General features: G+C 33.6%; 1 protein-coding gene across 1 annotated transcript in view; it reads left to right on the top strand.

Moving 5' to 3' along the window:
* Nucleotides 1-12,788, top strand: part of FIG4 (FIG4 phosphoinositide 5-phosphatase) — a 72,567-nt gene that overhangs the window by 12,970 nt on the left and 46,809 nt on the right. The window contains exons 5-12 of the mRNA XM_035321099.1: nt 484-534; nt 2,804-2,952; nt 4,362-4,490; nt 5,377-5,477; nt 5,928-6,090; nt 6,733-6,830; nt 9,808-9,941; nt 11,663-11,779. Coding sequence (XP_035176990.1) covers nt 484-534; nt 2,804-2,952; nt 4,362-4,490; nt 5,377-5,477; nt 5,928-6,090; nt 6,733-6,830; nt 9,808-9,941; nt 11,663-11,779 — 942 coding nt within the window. The remainder of the gene's footprint in view (nt 1-483; nt 535-2,803; nt 2,953-4,361; nt 4,491-5,376; nt 5,478-5,927; nt 6,091-6,732; nt 6,831-9,807; nt 9,942-11,662; nt 11,780-12,788) is intronic.

The raw sequence follows: 12,788 nt of genomic DNA, 5'->3' as shown, positions 1-12,788 counted from the left end.
ATATTATCTAAGCTATTATTTCAGTACCCATGGTGTTAGCCGTTTAATCTTTCATAGGCAGTATTACAGTTTCTTCTGAGAATTTTTAAGTGTACGACAGTTTGAACTAGATATTTCTTTCTCTGTTCATTTGAGAGTAACTATGAAAATCTTTAATTTTTGTATAGTACTGTTGGGAGTTTGCTCGTGTAAGTCCTAGAAATTTTGACCCACATTTGTGGAAAACAGAACTACAACCATCTCTCTAGTTGCCTAAAGAAAGAACATTTACATGAGTAGACACTGTATAAAAAGGTTATTTATTTAATCCAGTTGTTGACATTCTAGTGGAATTACCTGACTGTCAAAACAATTGCAGTAAGATAGCTAAAGAACTTATAACAAGAATCAATATTTATATGTAGTTTACTTGCTGAGGTCCTGGTTGACTTTGGTCTGTATGGCTAGTAATAACTGTCCCTTTAACTTCCGTTATTTTTTTAGGTATCTGAGAATCTTTCAAAATGTGGACCTTTCTAGCAATTTCTATTTTAGGTAAGTATTGATTACTAAGCCCTTTAAAATAATGTACTTACACTTCCTATAAGATTCTGCTTTTGGATTCTGATAATCAAGATCTTTAAGTTGTTATCCTAGGGAAGTAAGATGGATGTGATCACACAGTTTGTCTATTTTCTCTGACTTTTGAACCTGCTTCAACAAATTCATTGAGAATATAGTCTCTGTGAAGCTGAAAAACTATAGAGATATTAATGACAGGGTAGATACTGAAATTAGTGTTTCATTGACAGAAAAGCTGCAGTATGAACTCAGCACTGTTCTGTTCTGTTTGCTATGTTGTCTTGTCAGTCTGCACATGAAGACCATGTGTAGATCTATGAACTTGGAGGGGAAATTGTAGAGCTGAGGAAATTTTAAAATATAATCAGAGTTTTGGGATCACTGCTTTTTTGCAGTTGTAGATAGAAGTACATTAAACTGAAATTGATCGAGTTCAGCTGCTCAGAGAATAATGGGATTTCTCTTTGCCCAATTCTCAGACTGTTCACCTTTGTTTCACTCTGCAAGGTGATCACAGTAAGTGTCTCCTAGATGCAAACTGTAAACAGTTAACAGTATTTCTGTGTGCTGTTACAGGCTCATTATGAGAAGTGCGATTTTTGTCCTGCAGCTTTTCTTGATTGGCTTTCACTAGTCTAGCTGGATGAGGAGAATGTAATACTACTTGCCTTAAATAAATAATACGACTGTTCACCCTTGCCAGATAACACAGTCGTTCTTTCTTTAAAAAAGTGTATTTCAGGGGATTTGCTTGTCCTGTCAGTTTTTCTTTCTTGATCTCATTTTACAAGAAATAGAGCTTTGCCTTGATTCTGAAATAAAAGAACAGAAATAGGTCCTAATTTAAGATGTACCTTGTGCAGAGTGTATCTTTCACTGGGCCTTCTTGGCATTACTGATTCACTTGCCTACTCTATCATAATAAAGAGACAAATCCCTATGTCTAGTCCCAGTTGCTATCACATGTGAGATTTTTGGTACAGTAGAAAAATGGGGGAAAGCTAAAAATGGGGGAACTGCTAAACCTAGCAGTGGTAGTTAGAAGACTTTGTTCTAAAACAAAACGAAACAAAACCTCTTAAAAGTACCAGAGTACCTAACAGTCTAGAACATACTTCCTCTTGGAAAATAGAGGCTTTATGTCACAGCTGTATCGGTGAAGAAGAAACCTCCCCAGGTTTCATGTCTGTTTCATGGCTTTGCGCAGGAAGACTGTTTTCACAGTGTTGAAACTGTTTTTTTCCTTATCTCTCAGCCCTAGTGTAATATAATCCCCATTTTTAATCTGCTTGGAGATGATGAGCGTATGCTGTTGCGGTGGTTGTGCCTAGAGGGGAGAGGAAAGGTTTCTTGTAAAACTCTCTGATAAACACATTTACCAGCTAATTTTAATTGTTCATGGAAATGTAGTGGATACGTGGGTTAGATGTTGTTATCATCAACCATAAATCTATACGCCTAATTTGTTTTAGATTGTTAATGAATATTTAGAATTTACTGGAGGGCCAATAATCACTGATGCTGCCTTAGGCTAAAGTGGAAGTCTCTTTGTACTTCTGATTTAAGTGTTGCATAAATTTGGTTTCTCCATGGGGAAATGAATCCTAATGGCTTGTAAAATTTAGCAGTGAGTGTAGTGTTGTCAGTATAAAAGACATGAGATGCTGCATTTGTTACTGTTATGGAACTAAGTTTCTTTTTTTAAAAAAAAAAAAAGGGAAAAAGAAAAAGACAACTTTTGCTTATTCAGCAGTCCCCACTCAGGATGTATTTATGCTGCAATCACAAATTTCAGGTCAGGACATTTTTGTGGGCCATTTTTTTTGCTGTTTTGAGTTTAGGTAGTAGTTAGAGAGTGGTACTTAAATTTCTGAAAATTTAGGTTGTCTCTTTATGGGTATTTCTAGTGGAATAGCTAGCTGTGATCATCTGGACTGCTTCTTAGAACAAAGGGATGTAAGTTTTCAGATATGTTTTGTTCAAAAGCTGTGTACAATTTTCAATTATAATAACATTATAAATACAATTTCATCTATTGTAGCATAAACAATTTCAGTGTTTGTAAAGCTTTTAGAAACCATTTGCCAGTATAGAAGCAGAATCTTTGTATGTTGTTTAAATGTCATTTTTAATGCACGATATACTATCGTACTATGTTAAATAAAAGTATAGCTAGAGAGTAAGGGCTTTCAGAAAAGTTCCATGAATTTACAATTATTAATAAATGTTAACTGTCTATCAGTTACAGCTATGATCTATCTCACTCCCTTCAGTATAATCTTACTGTTCTGAGAATGCCGCTTGAGATACTAAAAACCGAAACAACTCAGACCCGACAAGAGAGTTTTGATATATTTGAAGATGAAGGACTTTCAGCACAGGGTGGAAGTGGTAAGCAAATATGTCTAATAAAACAAATTTTGTTGGTCATGAGTACATTTAGAATATATTCCACTGAAGTTTACTTTTGAGAAACAGTTGTCTCTTCAATATTGATCAGTAGTCAATAAAGTAGTGAATTAATAAAAGATTATATGAAGTACCAATTAGACATTTGAATTTGAACAATGCAATTTGTAGTCATGATTAATCATTGTTTTGGTAATCTACATTGCAGTTCAGTCAGATAATTGAGCGTGCTGACATTTTTCAGCAATTGATTATTGAACTGATTTGTAGGATTCTTAATGGGATTGAATTACAAACAGAATAGGAAGCAGTAACTGGTTAAATACAAAACTTTATTTGTTTCATTTTGGGAAATACTGATTACAGAGGAATTGTATGAAGTTAGTATCAACTTGCTGTATCAAGCACTGTCAGGAATGCACAGCAAAGAATATTTGTTGATTTCATTTGAAGACTACAACCTTCACTTTGGAGCTGACATACACACAGTAGACAAAAGATTGTAAAGATGACCAATCAGACATGAAAATTGTTTTCTCTCCCTTATGCTTTACACTTCTAACCCCCTTCACCCACCCCCCCCCCCAACCCAATCAACCCTACCCTAAATTCTTAATATTGGATTTCACTCTGTTAAAGCTGATGTTTCTGTGCTTTATTATCCTGTGATTTACACTAATCATCTGAACACACTGGTAATAAATCGTGTCTTTTTAATTATTATTATTTATTTATTTATTTGTATTGTGTCACCACTTTTTTTTTAATTTGTTTAAACCTATAATATTCTAATTTCTGAAATGAGTGAAGACTCAGGTTCCAGATATATTGGAAATTGAATTTTAATATGCAGCCCAACAATAGCTGTGTTTCTTAGTGTCAGTGCAAATTAAGAAAACCAGACTAAATTATATAAAAAGGGGAGATAAAATACTTTTTTTTTCTAAAGGGGATAAAGGCTATTCACAGTCTTCCAGAGCTGATCCAGAACTGAAAAGCTTACATAGTCCTTCTCTGAGAGTATTTTTGCCTGAACTGGAATTCACAACTTGATAGCTTTCTCTTATTATCAAATCCTCTCTTACCATGCAGAGATCTCTCTTTAGTATTGGAAGTATCAGAAACTTCTGCACAGTGTGTTGAAGACACTCAAATACTACAGTGACTGGCAACCATAGAAAAATTTTACATCTCAATAAATGCTGAACTTCAGCAAGTGCTTAATGTTGTCTGTGTCTGGCAAACTTCAAGGATAAGATTAGATGTTATGCTGGATTGCAGCCGAGAGTAAATAAAAATAAAGGTTCAATGACCCCATGTTTTTATAAAGTCCAATGCAACTGAGTTTGTTTCTTAATCGTTAATGTCGTTTCATTGTAATGACTTCCTAGGTGTATTTGGAATTTGCAGTAAACCTTACGAAAAGTACGTGTGGAATGGGAAGCTGTTGGAGGCAGTAAAAAATACTGTTCATCGTGACTGGCTGCTGTATATCATTCATGGATTTTGTGGGCAATCAAGTATCCTTTTACCCTTGTAACTAATGGCAGTTTATTGATTTAAAAACTTTGAATGTGCGAAATACATTGAACTATTTCTTTGTAAGGTCACCTTTTAATTTTGTTATTATTGATTGCCTCTTATTTTCATTACTTCTCTAGGCTTTGTGGCTAAATATGGTTATCTTCTTTTAATATGGTTGTGATGCAAGTAGACTGTATTCTCACAGAGGCAATGTTTGTAAGCATGGACTTCTGTAATGAAGAGCTTCAGAAGATTTTAAGGCTCAGCTGTATTTTTCATAGATATTTGAGGAAGGGCAGAAAAGCTAAACAGAACTGAATTGCTGACGTAGAAATGCCTTCTAACTAATCCCCTTTAAAATAGTTTTTTAGTAAGTGAGATTTGCAGGAACTCTTGACTTTACGCTGTTTCTGTTGGAAGATGATGATAGACCTTCATTACTTCTGTGACAATTATTTAAAATGGGTCTGTTTACATAATAGTACTAGGAGAAAAAAAAATGCATATCTCATTCCAAAGAAATGTCATCTCAGTATCATAGTTGATAAGAATTTAGTATATTACAGGGATGTTAGATTTTAATCATCATCAGTATAATGCTAGTTAAAATAGACATACTTCTCTTCCGTATGTTATGAGGAGTAATTGATGTATTGTGATGTAGATTCCCTTTTCAAAATGCTTCCAAAATGACTGTTGAAAAGGGCAATATTTTCTCCCAACTGCAAAAGAAATTTGGAAGTGATATTCATCTCTATTAAAGAGATTTTAGTAGAACAGATGTTTTGTACCCCAGATTTTTTCCTAGAATTTATTTTTGCACACATGAATTAAGCAAACAAAGATTGTGTATCATATGTCAACCTTAACTTCTCTTTAAAGAACTGTTAATTTATGGTCGCCCTATATATGTCACTCTGATAGCCAGAAGATCAAGCAAATTTGCTGGAACACGTTTTCTGAAACGAGGAGCAAACTGTGAGGTAAAATAAGTGTAGTCGCAGTGTTCTGTGGTAGTTCTTCCTTGTCTCCTAACAATGTAGAAAACATGAACCTGGCTGACTAGTGAACTGATACGTTTAGAGTGTTGCTATGGCTTTGGTTGTAAATCATGCTATTAGATAATGTTATCAAAACTATCACTACATTTTAAAGTCAGTTAATAAAGCTTTCTTAAAATCATAACTTTTAATTGGAAGTTCTTTTTAGCATTTATGCTATTTGCATCAGTAATGTTATTTCTCAAATAGACAAAAAAATAAAACAAATACATTTGGGACTAAGTGGGTATTCAGCCTTCATTTGTATTGTCACTACCATGATTTGGTGTCTTACAGCTGAATTGTGCTCCATCTGTAATGATCAGTTCTCTATAATGCATACAGCTCTGAAGTGTCCTGTCTATTTCATGTGTGTATTTCTGTTTGTTGTAGGGGGATGTTGCTAATGAAGTGGAAACTGAACAAATCCTTTATGATGCATCGGTAATGTCATTTTCTGCAGGGAGTTATTCTTCCTATGTTCAGGTTCGAGGATCTGTCCCTCTGTACTGGTCTCAAGATATTTCAACTATGATGCCTAAGCCACCCATAACACGTATGTACAAATTTTTCTTTGTAAAAGGTTATGGCTAGCTATGTGTCCTAATGGAACACCTGAGAGAGTAAAGGAAAACTGAACTTGTAAAAATGCATAAGCTGTCTAAGCATTTGTTTTATGGGAGGCTATTATTTAAGGTTAACGGAGTTCTTCATAATAAACATAGTGGCATATAAACATTCAACCATTTAAGCAGCTGCATTTGATGAAATTGAATAGAAGAAAATCCCCATCTTAGACTGCACAGTCAGATATGGAATACAAAAAACTTGCATTTCAAAATGCCAGCTTCCTTTGTGCTTATTGGTTTGTATACAAACAGTTACTTGTGTTTATCTTAAAGGGTTGTGGATAAAATTTCCAACCTGTTGAAAATGTTGGAAAAAATGTGGGTTAAATTTAATGGGGCCAGAATAATTACTCTCTCAAAGTATCTCACGAAAGTTTTGGTTAAAAAGTGACTTCCATTTATGAAAAATGAGGATTTTTTAACAGCTTTTGCATGAAAAGAGAAGAATATGTAATTATCTCATTATAGAGAATTAGTAATTATTTTGTGAAGAGTACATTTAAGGGAAAATGATGTAAGTGACTCTATAGCTCTCTTTATGCCATCCTGAATATATGTATCTGTTGCAGTTGACCAGGCAGACCCTTTTGCACATGTTGCTGCCCTTCACTTTGATCAAATGCTTCAAAGATTCGGCTCTCCCATTATTATTTTGAATCTTGTGAAGGTACAATATTTTGAATGTGTTCTGTATGTTTTCTTACTTTAAATACAATATGCTTTTCTGTGGAGTCTCTGTGTACTTTTGTTTGTACTCTGAACTAGCGTTAGCTTGTAAGTGGCATATTTTCTTCATAAATCTAATCCTGTGCAGGAGCGGACATCATTTTATAACTGCTTCCACTGCAGACCTTCCAAAAAAGTTTCTCGTTTTTATAAACTTCTTAGAATTATGTTTCACTGATGTTTTCAGGTTCTTGCTATTACCCCTTAGATAGGAGTAAGTCCAAATAAATTTATGACTAAATTTAATTTACTGTTAACTGCCTATGATAGTAGGGTTCCATGCAAAGTGAAGTTTGTAGGTTTCTTGACACAAATGACTGAGTTTTTTGAAATATGATGATAAAGACTTATCCCTCCTTTGTTTGTTCGGTCTGGTAGAGGCATGGGTATATGGGCAGGAGAGAAAGCTGAAGCATCTCATGCTGGTTAATGGGCAGTGCCAGAGGCAGCAGGGGTGGGCTTACAGGGAAGCTCCTTGATTGCTGCAGTAACTCGTTAACTGCTGTGTGGAAGGCTGTGATAACCAAAGCCTGGATTCTGGGTGGCACTGTAATTTTGAGTGTTATATTTTGTGTTTTTTTGTTGTTGTTGTTTGTTTGTTTTTCTGTTCTGATCCAGCCATTTCCTGTCATGGTATCTCAGCCAGGCAGGTTTGAGCTTGCTATCAGAAGGTGGGAGGTATACTAGGCAGCGTAAATCAGAGAGGAGGAATGGACTCCAGACCCTGAGAGTTTACCCTGTCTCAAAGAGAATTTGTAATAAAATAAGTGAAAATAAATCTCAAACATCTGAATATGGTGTCACAAGAAAATAGCAGTGTAACCTGTTTTCAAAATTAGTTTTATTTGCTCCAAGGCAGAAACCATAAATTCTTTTTTACATTTTGGCAGCTTTAGTAAAGCAGATGCAAACTGTGTAATTTGACTTCGGGCCCCCCCCCCCCCCCGGAATTTCTGTCATTTCATTTGGTATTTTCTTCTGATAGCTGGACAGTAAAGGTTATCTTATATATCTTACTGCAGTTTTTCCTCTTCAATGAACTGCTTCCACATTCTCTTTTAAATTGATTTGTTTTGCTTGAATATTTTACTACTTTTTAGGCTTTAAAAAAAAAAAAAGCTATTTATCATTTCATTTATCATGTAGAACTGTATTCAGTAGAAAAAAGACCTTTTATGTGCATGTAGGATCCATTCCTAGTATGAAAAAAGGTAGGCAAAATACAAAAGGAAGACTTTTTAAAACCCAGAATTGTAATAAATGGCAACTAGATGACCTATTTTTTATTTCTAGAAGCTTTCCTACATAGCAATACTTTTAAGACTGTCCAAGAGTCTGTGGAATCAACTTAGGATAGCATTTGTTTACAAGAAAATGATTTTCTCTTCTGCAGCCATAGCTTTCAAGGGCCATTGTTACAGTGTGAGTCTAGACTCGCATGACCTTGACACATGAATGATTATATGTCTTTATTCACAGGCCTTTTGATACTATGGCTGAAAATGCATCTCTTTATCTCCATCAAAAAAAAAAAAAAAATCACCTTTTTTTGCATTTTGCTCTTGCTTTTACACAACTGCTAATAATTTTTGTCTCCAGTACTTTCATTATTTGATTTCTTAAAGGCTGATTAAATATAAATCTACTTCACACTTTACCTGTCTATCCCAGAAGTTTGTTAATCAGTAACAAATGTATTAGGCTTTCTTTGGGTTTGTTTATTTATGGCTGCTATTATGTATTTAAATCAGTATTAAATACATGTATTTAATAAAATAATATTAATTGTATTTAATATGTAATATGCAATATTACATATGTATTTAATAATGTAATAAATATATTGTAAATACATGTAAATTATGTATTTAAACATAAATTCAATATAGGTTTTAGTTTGGACTAAGTTGAGAGAAAAGCAGTATTATCAGAGTGCCAAAACATACGGTATGTTCAGAGAATGGCAATGTAATTCTAACTTTTGTCAAATATTTAAATTACTCTCTCTTCCATATGCAGTGCAGTTAGACTACTTACGCAGAAGTGCCAGCTGTGGTGTACAGCTTCCATTTTTAATTTCTGTTAATGACTAAAACATTCAAATACACCACTGAAGCGAAGTAAAACTACTCATGCTCAGCTTTTTTTTCAGAGGCATTCAAAAAAGTGACAAAGTTTGCTCTAAGATGATTGAGATAGTGCTGTGCATCGATTGAGAATGTACTTATGCATAAGAGGGGTGTGAGTCTGTTTTTAAAACAAGCATGCAGTGCTGCTGTATGACTTTAATTAATGCTGCTGCTTAACTGCGTGTTTATTGGCTTAACAGACAAAATGTTTGCTAGATTTTTTCAGTTGTTTTTCCTTGTCTAAAGTATTCTACTTGGAGAAGAACTCATGATATTTACTGTTTAGTTTAGAAGGCATTGTTTAGGTTATTGTTTCTCCCATAGACCTTCATTTCTTCCAAAAAATATACCTAGGAAATGAATGACTTTTTGAACACAGGTACCAAAAATGCCTGACACTGCACACCTACCACTAGTTCTGATTTTAGTACAGTTAAACACTATTTGTTGCTGATATTTAGTATCACTGTGATTTTTCGCAGATTTTATCAGTAAATAAAATATTACTAATAAAAGTTGATATTACTCTGATATTGTTCTTCAAATTCAAATGCTCATTTTCTGATTATTTTTGTATATGTTGTGTGAACATAATTCACTATTTTTGTGTGTTTGTCTTGTTTCTACCTCATCCACACCAAGCAGGTAACACTTAAGTCTAGGCTAAAGAGTCTGTGTTAGAGTATACCAGTCTATAATATGTACACAGACCTACATATCTAAGTGTACAGGTTACATATGTTTGTTAATAAAAGTACTGACATTAACGTCCTTTTCTTTTCACCAAAGGAACGTGAAAAAAGAAAACATGAAAGGATTCTTAGCGAAGAACTTGTTGCCGCTGTGACATATCTCAACCAGTTTTTACCCCCAGAGCATGCAATTATATATATTCCTTGGGATATGGCCAAATACACAAAAAGGTAGAAAAGGTCATTCTTTGTATTAGTGCTCTTAGCCACAATTCAACTAACTAGATGCTTTCAGTTGAATGTAGCTTAGGAATGATGGGAGAGTCTTACTAAGATCTATGGAAAGAAGAAAACCTGACTTTTCTGGAGGATTTTTAATATTCAAATACATAATATACCAAATTGGAGCAAGGCCTGAAAACTTTGAAGTTGTCTGCAAAGGAAGGTTTTAGTAAAAAGACAACAGCATTCTCTTTTTATTTTGAATTAGTCAAAACACTGCAATTTGTCAGGTATTTCGTATCAGCCTTGAATTTGTTGAGTTAGAGCACTTTGTTTTAAGAAAAATAAAAGGGGAGGAGGGGGATCAAATCAATGACTCTTCCGTTTCCACTTTCAAAAGGAAATGGAGATATTATATTAATTTCAATGTTATAAAGCATTTAGATTATTAAATGATATATCTTTGGAAAATATATTCGGTAACTATCTTTAACGATTTTGGACAACAGACTGTTGTACTAGTATCATGTGAGAAGGATTGATGTTTTCATAAATGGTGAAATATTTACAAGGAGGAAACATTTTAAATCTATAAATGCAAATTGCTTTTCTTCAGTAACACACAATTCAGTTCTGAAGTTGTGTGGCCTGCCTGTATCTACTGTTTCTTATACCAAAAATTCCAGATGAATAACAAGAATGGTTGTATCTGCTTTCAGGTCTCTGTTACTACATTAGTCTGAGCAAAATAACAACAACAAAAAACTAGTTTAATTCAAAGGATAGGAATATAATTAATATTTGTCAATACTTTTTATGGAAAAAAAAATGCTTTGGAACGCAATCCTTATCATTATTTAAGATTACAAACTGGGTGTTATGGTAGGTCACATAGATGTGAATGACTATTAATTTAAAGTTTGCCTTGGTTTCATGCTCCATTTTTACTCTAAAATGTCATTATGCCCAGTTAGGTCTCTTCAGTTGTGTTATGGTTAGATGTTAATTCTCAAAATAAGACTAGATTCTCATTCACAAGATATGCTAGATGTAAGTTCTTGGGTTTTATATGGAGCAATGTTTCAAATGGGGAATGATACCAGGTGATCAAAATATGCCCCTTCTAGCTATAAGATAAGTAAGAGTGTATTTATACCCACCCTAGTACAGATACAAAAAATATCTGAGGGCATTGAACAAGGTTATTTTTTTTAACCAAGCAAGAAATATTAAAGAATGAAAGATAATGTGTCTCTGCCTAAAGAACAGACCATTTCAGGAATGCTGAGACTGTTTCAACTTGTAGTTTTGAAGTAAGTTTTCTGGGAAGTAGTACTGGTGGAAACGTTTCAAAATAATACTTCCATCTCAAGATAGGCAATCTTGAAAAAAGAAGTAATTTTTAACTTGTGTTTCCAAATATTTTTGTTTTCGAAGTTCTTACTAAAATGTAAGAACTGTACTAAAATGTACTCCATTTTGAGTAATAAAGTCTCAGTTAATGGATGGATGCCCTGATCTGAACAAACTGGTGTAGGAAGATCTGAAGAACACACTGAAACAAATGTTACTGAGTAACACAGCACCTTGCAAATAAAACAAGATGCGAGTCTTCCATTAAATCATTTTTTTTAATCATTTAAATCATTTTTGTTATTACAAGACTTCAAAGCAGTGAAAATTTTTGAATATTAATGTATCTTTACTGTGTATTTTTTTTCTCTTCTCAGCAAACTTTGCAATGTGCTTGATAGATTGAATGTGATTGCAGAAAGTGTAGTAAAGAAAACTGGATTTTTTGTGAATCGACCTGATTCCTACTGCAGTATTTTGCGGCCGGATGAAAAGTATGTATACTTTTACGGATGTGTAATGAATAATGTCTACTGTTTGGAGAGTTGTCTGGAATTTCTACTGTCTGTTTTAAGGCTTCAGTTAACATGAAATTATATACTTCATTATTAAGTTCTAGCCAAAAAGGATTGTAGTCAAAGGCATATGCTAAGAAATACTATAATACACTGAAAATATTATAGTCAGTATTCTTATGCTGCTGTTTTTCCACTTATAATGATTTCTTATATCAAACCATTGTTTGTAACTTGTAATCTGTGCCATATGTATTTATATAAAGGTGTTTTTTTTTCCTTAACCAACGGAATGCTAAATCTGGGGGTAAATTTTAACAAAGAGAACAATATTTGGAATTTAGTAAGGGTCTTTTTTTAAAGCATTTGAATAATATATCTAACAATGAAACGTTACTTAGTCCAGTGTTTTCCAATTTATTTTTATGGTATTAATACAAAACTGAAAACTTTTTTTTTTTTTTTTTTTAATATAGAAAATATATTTGTGTAGAGTGCTATGGAAATACAATGATTTAATCAGCTGAATTCTCTAGTCTTTGAAAATTCAGAAATGAAGTAACTGCCAACTTAATTCATCACTACCCAAATGGGCATTTCTTATTTTACATTAGGAGTATATTTGCATTTTTAGCCTAACTTGTTTAGAAACAATGAAGTAAAACTCAGAGACTCTTAGAGCTTTTTTGCTATGCAGTACAGTAAAAGTGGCAATTGCAAACTAGCATGAATGAGATTGATGCATCCTCGTAATGTTTGTAGAGATAGTCTGATGAGACTCAAAAGTAGTGCATAAGCTAGTTAATCCTCGTAGCTTGAAAATAGTCAGTTGTTCAGGGTTTACTTGCATCAAGTATAACTGTTCTACCTCAAAATGTCATTAATTTAAGATTCGTGTTCCCTGCCTCTGGGGTACAGCTAGTGCCTGTACAGAGTAGCAAGAACTGGACAAAGAATAGTATGTATGCCTAGAATCAGTATGAAGGCG

The sequence above is a fragment of the Oxyura jamaicensis genome, chromosome 3 (genome assembly GCF_011077185.1).
Source record: "Oxyura jamaicensis isolate SHBP4307 breed ruddy duck chromosome 3, BPBGC_Ojam_1.0, whole genome shotgun sequence".
In the NCBI taxonomy this organism is placed as follows: Eukaryota; Metazoa; Chordata; class Aves; order Anseriformes; family Anatidae; genus Oxyura; species Oxyura jamaicensis.
This window is presented reverse-complemented; position numbering and strand designations above follow the sequence as displayed.